Source organism: Castor canadensis, chromosome 8 (assembly GCF_047511655.1).
Source record: "Castor canadensis chromosome 8, mCasCan1.hap1v2, whole genome shotgun sequence".
Classification (NCBI taxonomy): domain Eukaryota; kingdom Metazoa; phylum Chordata; class Mammalia; order Rodentia; family Castoridae; genus Castor; species Castor canadensis.
In genome coordinates this window covers 151,682,882-151,697,744 of record NC_133393.1, presented here as the reverse complement: position 1 = coordinate 151,697,744, position 14,863 = coordinate 151,682,882, and the positions used below count along the sequence as shown (strand labels likewise).

At 43.3% G+C, this 14,863-nt stretch overlaps 1 protein-coding gene across 1 annotated transcript in view; it reads right to left on the bottom strand.

The window, feature by feature from the left end:
- Positions 1-14,863, bottom strand: part of Wbp2nl (WBP2 N-terminal like) — a 52,322-nt gene that overhangs the window by 22,835 nt on the left and 14,624 nt on the right. Inside the window, exon 5 of the mRNA XM_074081789.1 lies at positions 1,576-1,683. Coding sequence (XP_073937890.1) covers positions 1,576-1,683 — 108 coding nt within the window. The remainder of the gene's footprint in view (positions 1-1,575; positions 1,684-14,863) is intronic.

Here is a 14,863-nt window from a genome sequence, read left to right as displayed (position 1 = left end):
AACCAATAAAGAAATGGGCAGGTGAACTAAACAGAACTTTCTCAAAAGAAGAAATTCAAATGGCCAGAAAACACATGAAAAAATGCTCACCATCTCTAGCAATAAAGGAAATGCAAATTAAAACCACACTAAGATTCCACCTCACCCCTGTTAGAATAGCCATCATCAGCAACACCACCAACAACAGGTGTTGGCGAGGATGCGGGGAAAAAGGAACCCTCTTACACTGTTGGTGGGAATGTAGACTAGTACAACCACTCTGGAAAAAAATTTGGAGGCTACTTAAAAAGCTGGACATCGATCTACCATTTGATCCAGCAATACCACTCTTGGGGATATACCCAAAAGACTGTTACTCCAGAGGCACCTGCACATCCATGTTTATTGCGGCACTATTCACAATAGCCAAGTTATGGAAACAGCCAAGATGCCCCACCACTGACGAATGGATTAAGAAAATGTGGTATCTATACACAATGGAATTTTATGCAGCCATGAAGAAGAACGAAATGTTATCATTCGCTGGTAAATGGATGGAATTGGAGAACATCATTCTGAGTGAGGTTAGCCTGGCTCAAAAGACCAAAAATCGTATGTTCTCCCTCATATGTGGACATTAGATCAAGGGCAAACACAACAAGGGGATTGGACTATGAGCACATGATAAAAGCGAGAGCACAAAAGGGAGGGGTGAGGATAGGTAAGACACCTAAAAAACTAGCTAGCATTTGTTGCCCTTAATGCAGAGAAACTAAAGCAGATACCTTAAAGCAACTGAGGCCAATAGGAAAAGGGGACCAGGAACTAGAGAAAAGGTTAGATTAAAAAGAATTAACCTAGAAGGTAACACCCACGCACAGCAAATCAATGTGAGTCAATGCCCTGTATAGCTATCCTTATCTCAACCAGCAAAACCCCTTGTTCCTTCCTATTATTGCTTATACTCTCTCTACAACAAAATTAGAGATAAGGGCAAAATAGTTTCTGCTGGGTATTGAGGGGGGGAGTGGGAGGGGGTGGAGTGGGTGGTAAGGGAGGGGGTGGGGGCAGGGGGGAGAAATAAACCAAGCCTTGTATGCACATATGAATAATAAAAGAAAAATGAAAAAAAAAAAAAAAATAAGTCTGTGGGCTGGCAAAGTGGCTCAAGAAGTAGAGTACCTGCCTAGCAAGTGTGAGGCCCTGTACCCAGAACTGCCAACAAACAAACAAACAAAAAATAAGTCTGAAATATGGTGCATGCATGTAATTCCAGAAATTGAAAGGACAAGGCAGGAGGATATGAGTCAGCCTGGGCTACATAGCAAGTTCCAGGCCAGCCTGGGCTACACTATAGAGAGGCTTTGTATTAAAAAAAAAAAAAAAAAAGTAAATCTGAAATGCAAGTCTAATCATTTGCTGACTGACCACTGGGTTTCAATCTGGAAACAAAGTCATGGACTCAACCATTTTCCTAACCCCCAAGCCTCTGCTGCTTCTTCTGAAGCAGAGTTGAGGCAAGGCTGCAAAGAATAATCTTTGAGCCTCTGTCATACTTTTCCACCTTCTAGGAAGAACCTATCCACCATAGCTTACCTTGACAAGGTGCCTCTGGAGTACACATGCTCCCTTCCCCACCAATGACATAAATTCCTGTAGGGCTGATCCAATAATTTGAAACTCCAAGTGGAACTCCCTGAGCAGCTGAAAAGATAAATTTGGCATAATCGGAATTATTTCAATTCTTTTAAGTCAGATATATAGCAGCTGTGAGCTGAATAACTGAGTATTAACCTACCACTTTACACGTGTATCCAACAATGTTTCTGTGATACAAGATAAAAAAATACACATCAAAGCCACGTGTGGCACTCCCAGTACTCAAGAGGCTCAGGTAGGAGGATCCTAAGCTCAGGGCCAACCTGGGCTACGTAGTGAGTTCCAGGCTATCCTGGACTACATAGCAAGACCCTGCCTCAAAAAAGAAAGACAAGAAGAAATAAAGGGAGAGAGGGAAAGAGAAGGGAAAAAAGAAAGGAAGGAGGGAGGGAAGGAAGGAAGGAAGAAAGGAAGGAAGGAAGGAAGAATGGATCTCTTGTCCTAGACTGCATACTTCTTGAGGGCAGAAATTGTGTCTCATTGCCTGTAGTTATTCAGGGCCTTGCACAGCACCTATTATGATATATATTCAGGGGAAAAAAAGACTTACAAGTGAAGATTCTATCAAGATGGCCAGATATATCCATTAAAGACCAATGTAAGGGCAGTGTGATAGAGAAGAAAGCACTTCTGTCTGTCTCCCTCAGCATCTTTCTTGTAAGAACACTTGTGGTGACATTTAGGGCCCATCAAGGTAATCCAGAGTAATCTCACCATCTCATTATCCTCAAATTAATTATAAGTATGAAAGAACCTTTTAACAAATAGGGTGTCATTTACATATTCCAAGGATTAGGACATGGATATATCTTTGGGATCCATTATCAATCTATCACATTAAGTTCTGGTCTATGTCTTGTGATCAGAGTAATGCATACAACCTCCAGGCCTGGCCCATGAAAACTTCCCAGATGAGGTCTTTACTCTCTTCCCCTCTTTGCCAGCTGTCAAAAGAGGCTGTGGAAGCCACATGTTAAAGAGTTCTCTCTTGTCCTTGCTAACTAACCTTTATATAAGCAGTAATATCTAGGTCTTAAGTGTTGATAATTTGGGTTTATCTGTTTCAGTGCCTACCAACAGTTATCCTAGAAATTCACTATGAAGTCACCTTCCTTACTCAATTGCCTTCCTTTTCAATATTCTAATAGTGACCTTTACAGTACTTCTCACAACAAGTAATTATTTTAGTTACTTACATGTTTGCCAATTTTTATATGACTAAACTATAAACTCAATAAAGGCAATGACTATAGTATCTTGTTCACTGTTACATTCCCATTGTCTCATCTAGGATTTTGTACAGAATAGGTATTTAATATATATCCGTGTCAAAAACATGAATCCAAGAGCCCTGACATACCAGCTCTGCAGAGGGGAAGGAAATCTTTCCTAATCCCAGAATTAGATCATGAAGAATGGTTGATAGTTAACTCGAGAGCCTTGAGGAAGTCTATCTCACAAACCTTGATTCTTGGAGTAGGAAGGGTATATTCCAATACCTAAGTCACCTAATCAGACCTGGAACACTTCCAGACATTGAGCCTGTTGGAATGCCAAAAAACACTGAAAACAATGCAAATATGGCTACCCCAGATGAATAAGTGAGAGAAAACAACACGCAAAACTGCCGAGCCCCAATACTCTTCCCACCAATGTCCAGCCCCTCCTCCTATCCTTCCTTCCAGCCATGCTACCTAATGCCCACCCCTTCCAACCTCCCCCTTTCCTGCCATGCTTAAAAACCCCAGCCTGTTAGAAAAACATGCTCTCATCCCTCTCAGAGCACTACTCTGACAGCCAAGGGTCCCTCTCAGGTCTTTCTTCCCAAATAAAGGCCTGCTGCTTGTGAAGGTCGCAGATTCTTTCCCAGGCTGTCTCTCCTTTTCTTCCTTTCCTGAATGCCTCAGTTTTCCCTCATTTTTCCTTTCACTTGGTGCCGAAACCGGGAGAGATGTTCCAGCGGGGGGAATGCCCTTCTTGGGCTACTGTGATTCTGTGGCGATTCTCGTATGGTCTATGGTGCAGCCCTTTGGGGTGTCTTGTCTGGGCTTCATATGGATGTACTACAGTTAAGAGGCGCCTAAGTTCCCACAAGGGACATGGCCAGTGCTCACCTTCATCCCCAAACCGTCCAACCTCTCTCCGAATCTCTCTCTCTCTTTCTCTTCCATTTTCTCTCTCTCTCTCCTCACTGTTCTCTTCATGATCCTGAAACTATTATATTTTCTGCTGAGCCTCCTCATTATACTGACAATTGTTTTGGGTGTGGGGTTAGGCACAACCACTCCTTCTGATTGGACTCAGGGCCCAAAAAACATTATTGGTAGCGTGGCTATCTAATAGCCACACTGCTCTGGAGCCTGACCTTCTAGTCATACCTACAACCCTGACATAAATAAATAAATAAAATAATCCTAACAAACCTCCTTTCTGCCTGACTTCCCTTTCCTCTGCAACCTCCTGCTGGCCCTTCACCAATTCCACTTCGCATACTCCAGTTTCTACAGGGACAGGTAAGACCTGGCCTTTCTGTCTGGCACCCTGTGGTGCCTCAGTGTGCTGGCCTCTGACCATTCTCGCCTTCAGTATCCCTATTCCTCTCTCTCTCCCTCCCATATCTGGGCCATTTGGCCTAAGCAAGTCTAGCCCCTGGATACATAGGCCAGAGACGTCTGCCTACCACCCCAGGTTCATTCTTTGATTTTGCAAGTTTTCTCCAGGGATGTCTTAGGGAAAACTTCCTAACCTCAGTCATGGGTAATACCCACTCAAAGATTCCCTCTGACTCACCACTAGGGTGCCTTTTACTCAACCTTACTAAACTGGGCCTAAAGGGTGATCTGAGATCAAAAAACCTCATGCATTTTTCTACAGAAATTTGGCCTCAATGCAAATTGGATACTTTCTCTAAGTAGCCTGAATTTGGAACTTTTGATCTCAATGTCCTCAGAGACCTTGACAACTTTATCATAAGAAACGGCAAATGGCAATGGGTTTCTTATCTCCAGGCTTTCTTTTACCTCAGATGCCAACCCTCCCTTTGTTCTAACTCCTGCTCCTTTCAAATCCTTCTTGACTCATCCTTCTCTGTCAGCACCCAACCCCCTTCTGTCAGCCTTTGACTCAGACCCTGCTGACCATCCTCCCCCTTACTGGTCACCCCCTCTCCCCAGCCCTACTTCTTCAGACTCCCCCTCCTCCCCAGAGGCCCCTCCCCTTCCTCTCCAAAAGGTCCCTCTCCTACCTGGAAGATCCCTCCCCAAGCCCAGCCTCTTCCCTTCCCTGTCCCCTCCCACACCCACGCATGCATTCACTCACATCTGCATAGGCCTGCCCACTCCCACCCGATTCTCATTCTTCCCCTACAAGAGGTGGTGGGAGAAGAAGGGATGATTAGGGTCCATGTCCCTTTTTCTATGATAGACATGTCCCAAACTGAACAATAATTAGGCTCCTTTTTGGATAATCCAACAAGGTATCATAAGGAATTCCTATGAATTTCTTGGGTCTATGCACTTATGTTGGATGACATTTATAACATCATAAATGACACCCTCACAGAGGATGAAAAGGAGAGAATATGGAAGCAGTGGAACAGCATGTTGACCAATTCCACGAACAACGTCCTAATAGACACCTCCCTGCCACTGAGGCAGAGGCTAGAACCAAGCCTCATTGGACCTACCAAGATGAGGACCCAGGATCAGACTCCCAGGATCATATGATTTCCTGTCTATTAGCAGACATGGACAAAAATGGTCATAAACAGGTTAACTATGACAAAATTAAAGAGGTCACACAGGATCTAGACGAAAATCCCACCCTCTTTCTTTTTTTTTATTTATTTATTTTTTCCTTTTTCTTTTATTATTCATAAGTGCATACAAGGCTTGGGTCATTTCTCCCCCCTGCCCCCACCCCCTCCCTTACCACCCACTCCGCCCCCTCCCTCTCCACCCCCCTCAATACCCAGCAGAAACTATTCTGCCCTTATTTCTAATTTTGTTGTAGAGAGAGTATAAGCAATAATAGGAAGGAACAAGGGTTTTTGCTGGTTGAGATAAGGATAGCTATACAGGGCGTTGACTCACATTGATTTCCTGTGCGTGGGTGTTACCTTCTAGGTTAATTCTTTTTGATCTAACCTTTTCTCTAGTACCTGTTCCCCTTTTCCTATTGGCCTCAGTTGCTTTTAAGGTATCTGCTTTAGTTTCTCTGCGTTGAGGGCAACAAATGCTAGCTAATTTTTTAGGTGTCTTACCTATCCTCACCCCTCCCTTTTGTGCTCTCGCTTTTATCATGTGCTCATAGTCCAATCCCCTTGTTGTGTTTACCCTTGATCTAATGTCCACATATGAGGGAGAACATACGATTTTTGGTCTTTTGGGCCAGGCTAACCTCACTCAGAATGATGTTCTCCAATTCCATCCATTTACCAGCGAATGATAACATTTGGTTCTTCTTCATGGCTGCATAGAATTCCATTGTGTATAGATACCACATTTTCTTAATCCATTCGTCAGTGGTGGGGCATCTTTGCTGTTTCCATAACTTGGCTATTGTGAATAGTGCCGCAATAAACACGGGTGTGCAAGTGCCTCTGGAGTAACAGTCTTTTGGGTATATCCCCAAGAGTGGTATTACTGGATCAAATGGTAGATCGATGTCTAGCTTTTTAAGTAGCCTCCAAATTTTTTTCCAGAGTGGTTGTACCAGTCTACATTCCCACCAACAGTGTAAGAGGGTTCCTTTTTCCCCACATCCTCGCCAACACCTGTTGTTGCCCACCCTCTTTCTTAACCGCTTAATGGAGGCAATGACCAAATACACCAATTTAAACCCAGCCTCCCAAGAGGGTCATATTTTCTTACAGCTCCACTTCATCAGCCAGTCAGCCCCAGACATCCAAAAAAAACTGCAAAAACGTGAGGAGGGCCCCCAAACCCCCCAACAAATCTTGGTTAATACGGTCTTTAAGGTCTTCAACAACAGGGACAAGGAGGCTAAACAACTAAAGGATAAAAATACCCACACAAAATATCAAATGCTAGCCTCAATCCTTCAAAATCAAAGGTCCCATACCATCCCAAAAACCCACCCAAAGAATCCAGAAAACAGCTCCCCGGAGCCTGCTTTCGATGCAGAAACTCAGTGCATTGGGCAAAAGTTTTCCCTTACCCACGCCCACCAACAAAGTCCTGTCCATAGTGTGGACAATGGGGACACTGGAAGATGGACTGTCTGCAGGAAAAACAGTCTTTTCCTCTTACACGGCCCAAATTCCTGATAGTGCTCCAGCCAAGGATCCATCACTGATGCTTGCACTGAATGACTGATGAGACCTGGATCATAAAACCCCTCCCACTGGCAAGTCAGCTGATCCATGGGTAATGGGGCAGTATTGGGAAAACATATTTCCTTTTTCCTTGATACTGAGGCAGAAAAATCAGTTCTAACTGAATATGTAGGTTCTCTCAAAAAGGCTGCCTTCCCTATTGTGGGGATAAATGGTGTACCAAAGATGCCTGACATAACCCCCTGGAGAGGTTTTTTTGGATCTAAATCCTTCACTTACCCTTTCCTGGCCATTCCAGCTCTTGCCCTTTTCCAGTACTGGAAAGAGATACACTCCATACACTTGAGACCACCATTTTTATTCCATCTATTAATCCCTGCCAGCCCATACAATTTATCCTCTTTATACAGGACCTTGCACTGCCCAAACCCTCCCCCCACCTTCTACAGGTCGTCAACCCCCAGGTTTGGAACACATCCCCACCCCTCCATAACCTCACACCATGCTTGTGTTAAAATCATTCTAAAAGACCCCTCTGCCCCCATTGTCATTCCACAATATCCCCTGGGTCAACAGGGACACGTGAAATTAAACTAATTATAGATCAACTGAAAACCTCTCACCTCCTAGTCCCTATCCCCCTACAACACTCCCATCCTTCCTGTAAAAAAACAAAAAACAAACCTAATGGCTCTTTTAGATTAGTCCAGGATCTTAGGCAGCTCAATGCTGCTGTCAATCCTATTCATCCTCTGGTCCCTAACCCACACACTCTCCTCTCCCAGATTCCTCCCCAGACTTCTTTCTTTTCAGTTCTGATCTCAAGGATGCCTTCTTTATGATCCCCCTCCCCCCTCCTCTCAACTCTTATATGCCTTCATGTGGACAGATCCCATCACCCATCACACCCAGCAATTAACTTGGATGGTCCTTTCCCCAGGGATTCAGAGACTCCCCCTACCTCTTTGGCCAGTCTCTACAGCAGGATCTCAGTTCCCTCAATCTTTCCCCAAGCAAGCTCATTTAGTATGTGAATGACCTTCTCTTGTGCAGGCCCTCTAAATCTTTATTCGAGACCCACACCATCCTTCTTAATTCACTAGCACACTGGGGATATTAGGTATCAAGAAGTAAGGCCCAACTTGTTTCAACCTCAGTCTCATACCTGGGACTTTTATTAACTCTGGAATATTGTCAAAACCTGAAAACAGAAAAACCACCACACTCCAAATTCCTCTTCCAAAAACAAAAAGGGACATTGTCTCTTTTCTGGGATTAACTGGGTATTTTAGAATTTGGATCCCCAATTACTCGATAATAGCCAAACCACTGTACAAGGCTGCTAAAGGAGACCTAGGTAAACCTTTACTTTGCCCCCGGGCCCTCCAAACCCCTTTTAACCTGTTTAAGCAAGCCCTATCAAGGACCCCTGTACTTTCCATTACAAATCCCAACAAGATCATTCACCTATACCAATACTCGGATAAAGGCCAAGCCTTGGGCCTGGTGGCTCAGAGTATAGGAGGCTCAGTGGCTCCTATAGCTTACCTCCCAAAACTATTAGACCCCATTTACAGGGGCTGGCCCACCTGTCTGAAAATACTGGCCACAGCAGCTCTCTTAATACAGAAGCCCAAAAAATAACCTTTAACTTACGTATGACAGTCTGGTCATCTCACAATATTCAGGACTTAATCAGCCACAGAGCCCTTAACTCTGTTTCCCCATACCATGTTCAAATCTTACACTCTTTTTTCTTACAACCTGACTTAACTTTTCAGCGATGTCAGAGGCTTAAACCCTGCTACCCTCCTACCTTCAAACACCCCACCCCCCCTAGAACCTCTAACCCATGACTGTAGCCTGATACTTGATGACTCACTCACACCTTTCATCACATCCTGGACACTCCCATACCTAATGCCCCAACCTGGTTTACAGACAGAATCTCTACAAAGGTCTCTACTACCACACTGGTTAGGGCAGGATACTCAATAGTTGAGGGGTGTCCAAATAGCACAACACACATAATCATAGAGACAGATAGCCTTCCTCCCACAACTACTTCCCAACAGGCAGAACTATATGCTCTTACACAGCATTACAAAGGGCAAAAAACAAGACGGTTAACATTTATACACATTCAAAATACACCTATAACACCATCCATAATAGTAAGATCTGGAAGGAGCAGGGTTTTTTAACAACCAAGGGATCCCCAATAACAAATGCGAAGAACATTATGGCCCTTTTACAAGCGGCTACCCTCCCTCACATCCATCCTCCACCGTAAGGGACATCAAAAGAATAATACTTTCATATCTATCAGCCATAACTTAGCAGACATCACCGCTAAACAGGTGGCCCAACAAACGCCTCCCCAGGCCATTCTGCCAATTCACTGCAGTTACACAGAAAAGGAGACAGAACTATTAAAAACTCAGGGGGCTAGCCAACACCAAGGATACTAGTTTCTTAATAATACCCTCATTCTATTGGAACAACAAATTAAACCCATACTGACTACCCTTCACCAAGTCTTTCATTCTAACCCTCTGTGTCCTTACTTCTTTTATTAAAACCCATATCGCCCCCAACCCCAGCTTCCACAAAATGCTAATGGAAATCTCATCCTCTTGTCCCATTTGTTCCAAAACCAACCCTCTATCAAATATCCGGCCCACCTCTTTTCTCATTCATCAGGCAAGAGGTCACTTGCCTGTGTCAGACTGGCAAGTGGGCTTTACTAACATGCTCCCTGTTAAGCACACCAGGTACCTTCTAGTTCTCATTGACACTCTAACAGGGTGTATTCAAGCTTTCCCTACTAATAACAAAAGAGCCTCCATGGTAGTCACCATACTTTTCAGGTGAAAAGTATGTTTTGGTCTCCCCATATCGCTGCAATCAGACAATGGCCCAGAATTTACTTCTACCGTCGTTCAACAACTAATCTCTTATATTGGTTCAAAATGGCACTTCCATATTCCATACCACCCACAATCCTCTAGAAAAGTGGAAAAGGCCAACCACACCCTAAAAAACACACTCACCAAACTTACTCAGGAACTCCAAATGGACTGGGTCAAACTACTACCTTTAGCGCTCCTCCAAACCCGAGCTCTCCCTTGAAAGCCTCTGCTAATTAGCCCCTTTGAGACCATGTATGGCAGTCACCTTGCAACACTGGGTCTTCCTACAACACCCTCTAACATTCCACTTCCCCTGTTTTTTTCTTTACCACCCTATATGAGGACAACACTTTGGGTACACCTGGACACCCCCCCTCCCAAAAGCCACCCCTTCTCCTTTAAATCCTGACCCAGTTCAGATCAGGGAATGGGTTTATTACAATACAAGGGACTGGTTCCCCCTCTCCCCTTACAACTTCCTTGGAAGGGCCCCCTACAGGTTATTCTAATAACCCCCACTGTGGTTAAACTGCAGGGATATAAACCCTGGGTACATGTCTCTTCTATAAAGCGAGCCTCGTCTCCCCTGGATGTACCACCCCCTCCTGCACGCTCGTGCCCCAGGACTGTACCCACCAAGATCTGTATAACCCGTCTGCCCTCCATCCAGAAAGCAGATGAACCAACTCCTCCAACCCTACCAGACCTTCCTTCAAATACTTCAAAATCAACTTAAGAATTATCATCTGCCACGAGATGACCTCCAGGAGATCGTCTTGGACTTTTGGCTATGGGAGACCTCACCCACTTCACACCGGACCAAATTCTCTTCTTCTCCTTTTGCCTCCTCTTTACACTCAAGCCTCACCATTCCTCTCACAATGACTCTCCTTTGCCTCCACTCTCTTTGCACAGGCACTCCTCATCCCACCTCTTTGACAGGCAGAGACTGCCCCCTGCCTTACTACATAATCTCCCTTGATTAACGCCTCCACCCAACTACTTTTAGCCCTCAGTCCTAATCTCCTTTTGCTGGATCTGCATTCGATCCACCGAAAAGGGATGGACTGCACACCCTGCCACCTTAGTAAACTGGACCACCACATGGGGATCTCTGCATCAAAGCACAGTTTGCCTAGGCACTATGTTCTTCACCCAGCGCTCACACAGCAATAATGCCAAATCCACTTCCCAGGCTTTATTTGACTTAAAACTCCAACTTCCCCTATTGGGAAATCATCAGCATTCCACCCTTCAAAAGCACCTCCTCCTGTTATGGGCTCCATCACTCAGGCCAAGTCTATGGGACAGCCCCTTTATGTACACAAAGACCCCACTTTCCGGATTCTCAGCCCATAGGCTCCCTTAATACCTCCTGGTGAGCACAAAACCTTCTTCTCCCACCTCCCACCATTGGCAATTCAAACTCTTTAACTGAAGGGGCAGCAGGTACAGGCACCTCAAAGTGGCCTACTACCCGAACCCCAACTTACCCATCTCATCACACCACCATTCTCCCCTTCACCACAGTCACTTCAGACTTTTGTAATGGGAGACTTCACCCTAGTGCCATTCTACTTTTCAACATACTGGAACTCTACTCAAACCCCTTCTCCAAGAGGAACTGCAAACTACTATTCACACCTCACTCCTGGCTCGTTCTCTACCTGCCAACACAACTCATTACGGAATCTCCCTCGCCAACCAATGCCTCTTTCCCCGTCTTACAACCCCTTCTAATGGCCTCCCTCTCAGTCTCTTTCCACTCATATGAGAGAGAGCAGAATGCAGATCGAATAGAACCCCTCCTCTCCTTTGAATTAATGGGGTGCCTCTCCCCCTCCACAGGAATCTTCTTCCTATGTGGGTCACAGATATATACATTTGCCTACTAACTGGATAGGAGTTTGTACACTTGCCTTCTTAATCCTCCCCCAGTCTTATACACCACCGTCTCAGAAATCATCCTTATCCCCATTGTTAACTTCATACATACAAAAAGGGATGTTGGTCTCACCCACTTGGTGGTGGGACTAGGCCTTCTCACCAGAATTGGGACGGGTTTGGCCAGACTAGAAGTGCCAATCAGCCAATTCCAAAAATTGTCAGAGGCTCTGAAGGAACTCCTTAATGATACTGCTTTACAAATCTCTACAATCCAGAACTAGAATGACTCCCTAGCTGCAGTGATTTTATAAAACAGGAGAGGACTAGATCTCCTCACAGTTCCAAAAGGCAGTTTATAGTTTTTTTCTAGAGGAAGATTTTTTCACCAACAACTGTGGCATAGTCAGGGATGGGGTAAAGAGACTCAAGGAAAGGGCATAGCAGATGACATCCACACAACCTACTAATATTCTTTCCTCATTATATCCATGGCTCATCCCTTTGGTGATTCCTTTCATCCTTGTTTGTCTGGCCCTAATGTTCCTACTGAGCCTTATTAATATTTTTCAAAAATTGTTACAGGATCTCATTGCCACCATCTCCCAGGCTACCTTAGGAGAATAACTCAAGGCCATCATGCTTCTACAAACACTCCAGGCTTGGTGACACCCCCTCCCCACAATGTTGCTCCCCAGCCACCCAGAAGTAGCCAGAAAACAAATGGCGCGCCCCCATGCCCTATATAGCAAAGAGCCTAAAATGTTGGAATGTCAAAAAACACTGAAAACAATGCAAATATGGCTATCCCATATGAATGAGTGAGAGAAAACAACACGCAAAACTGCCCAGCCCCTGGAAGATTTACCAAGCCAATGGCCCCCGAAAACAAGCAGGAGTAGCAATACTTATCTCTGACAAAGTAGACTTCAAACCTACATTGATCAAACGAGATAAAGAAGGACATTCCATACTAATAAAAGGGGAAATAGACCAAAAGGAAATAATAATCATCAATCTGTACACACCCAATGTCAACGCACCCAATTTCATCAAACATACCCTGAAAGACCTAAAAGCATATATAAACGCCAACACAGTGGTTGTGGGAGACTTTAACACTCCATTATCATCAACAGATAGGTCATCCAAACAAAAACTCAATAAAGAAATCCAAGATCTAAAATATGCAATAGATCAAGTGGACCTAGTAGATGTCTACAGAACATTTCATCCAACCTCTACACAATATACATTCTTCTCAGCAGCCCATGGAACCTTCTCCAAAATAGATCATATCCTAGGGCACAAAGCAAGTCTCAGCAAATATAAGAAAATAGAAATAATACCATGCATACTATCTGACCACAATGCAGTAAAAGTAGAACTCAACAACAAAAGTAAAGACAAAAAACATGCAAACAGCTGGAAACTAAATAACTCATTACTTAATGAAGAATGGATCATCGATGCAATAAAAGAGGAAATTAAAATGTTCCTGGAAGTCAATGAAAATGAAAACACAACCTACCGGAACCTATGGGACACAGCTAAGGCAGTCTTGAGAGGAAGGTTTATAGCCATGAGTGCATATATTAAAAAGATTGAAAGATCCCAAATCAATGACCTAATGATACATCTCAAACTCCTAGAAAAACAAGAACAAGCAAATCCCAAAACAAATAGAAGGAGAGAAATAATAAAAATAAGAGCTGAAATCAACGAAATAGAAACCAAAAAAACCATACAAAGAATTAATGAAACAAAAAGTTGGTTCTTTGAAAAAATAAACAAGATCGATAGACCCCTGGCAAACCTGACTAAAATGAGGAGAGAAAAAACCCAAATTAGTAGAATCAGGAATGCAAAAGGGGAGATAACAACAAACACCATGGAAGTCCAGGAAATCATCAGAGACTACTTTGAGAACCTATATTCAAATAAATTTGAAAATCTAAAAGAAATGGACAGATTTCTAGATACATATGATCATCCAAAACTGAACCAAGAGGAAATTAATCACCTGAATAGACCTATAACACAAAATGAAATTGAAGCAGCAATCAAGAGTCTCCCCAAAAAGAAAAGTCCAGGACCTGATGGATTCTCTGCTGAATTCTATCAGACCTTTAAAGAAGAACTGATACCAACCCTCCTTAAACTGTTCCATGAAATAGAAAGGGAAGGAAAACTGCCAAACACATTTTATGAAGCCAGTATTACACTTATCCCAAAACCAGGCAAAGACACCTCCAAAAAGGAGAACTATAGGCCAATCTCCTTAATGAACATTGATGCAAAAATCCTCAACAAAATAATGGCAAATCGAATTCAGCAACACATCAAAAAGATTATTCACCACGACCAGGTAGGCTTCATCCCAGGGATGCAGGGGTGGTTCAACATACGAAAATCAATAAACGTAATAAACCACATTAACAGAAGCAAAGACAAAAACCACTTGATCATCTCAATAGATGCAGAAAAAGCCTTTGATAAGATCCAACATCATTTCATGATAAAAGCTCTAAGAAAACTAGGAATAGAAGGAAAGTTCCTCAACTTTATAAAAGCTATATATGACAAACCTACAGCCAGCATTATACTTAACGGAGAAAAATTAAAACCATTCCCTCTAAAATCAGGAACCAGACAAGGATGCCCACTATCTCCACTCCTATTCAACATAGTACTGGAATTCCTAGCCAGAGCAATTAGGCAAGAAGAAGGAATAAAAGGAATACAAATAGGTAAAGAAACTGTCAAAATATCCCTATTTGCAGACGACATGATCCTATACCTTAAAGACCCAAAAAACTCTACTCAGAAGCTTCTAGACATCATCAATAGCTATAGCAAAGTAGCAGGATATAAAATCAACATAGAAAAATCATTAGCATTTCTATACACTAACAATGAGCAAACGGAAAAAGAATGTATGAAAACAATTCCATTTACAATAGCCTCAAAAAAAATCAAATACCTAGGTGTAAACCTAACAAAAGATGTGAAAGACCTCTACAAGGAAAACTATACACTTCTGAAGAAAGAGATTGAGGAAGACTATAGAAAGTGGAGAGATCTCCCATGCTCATGGATTGGTAGAATCAACATAGTAAAAATGTCTATACTC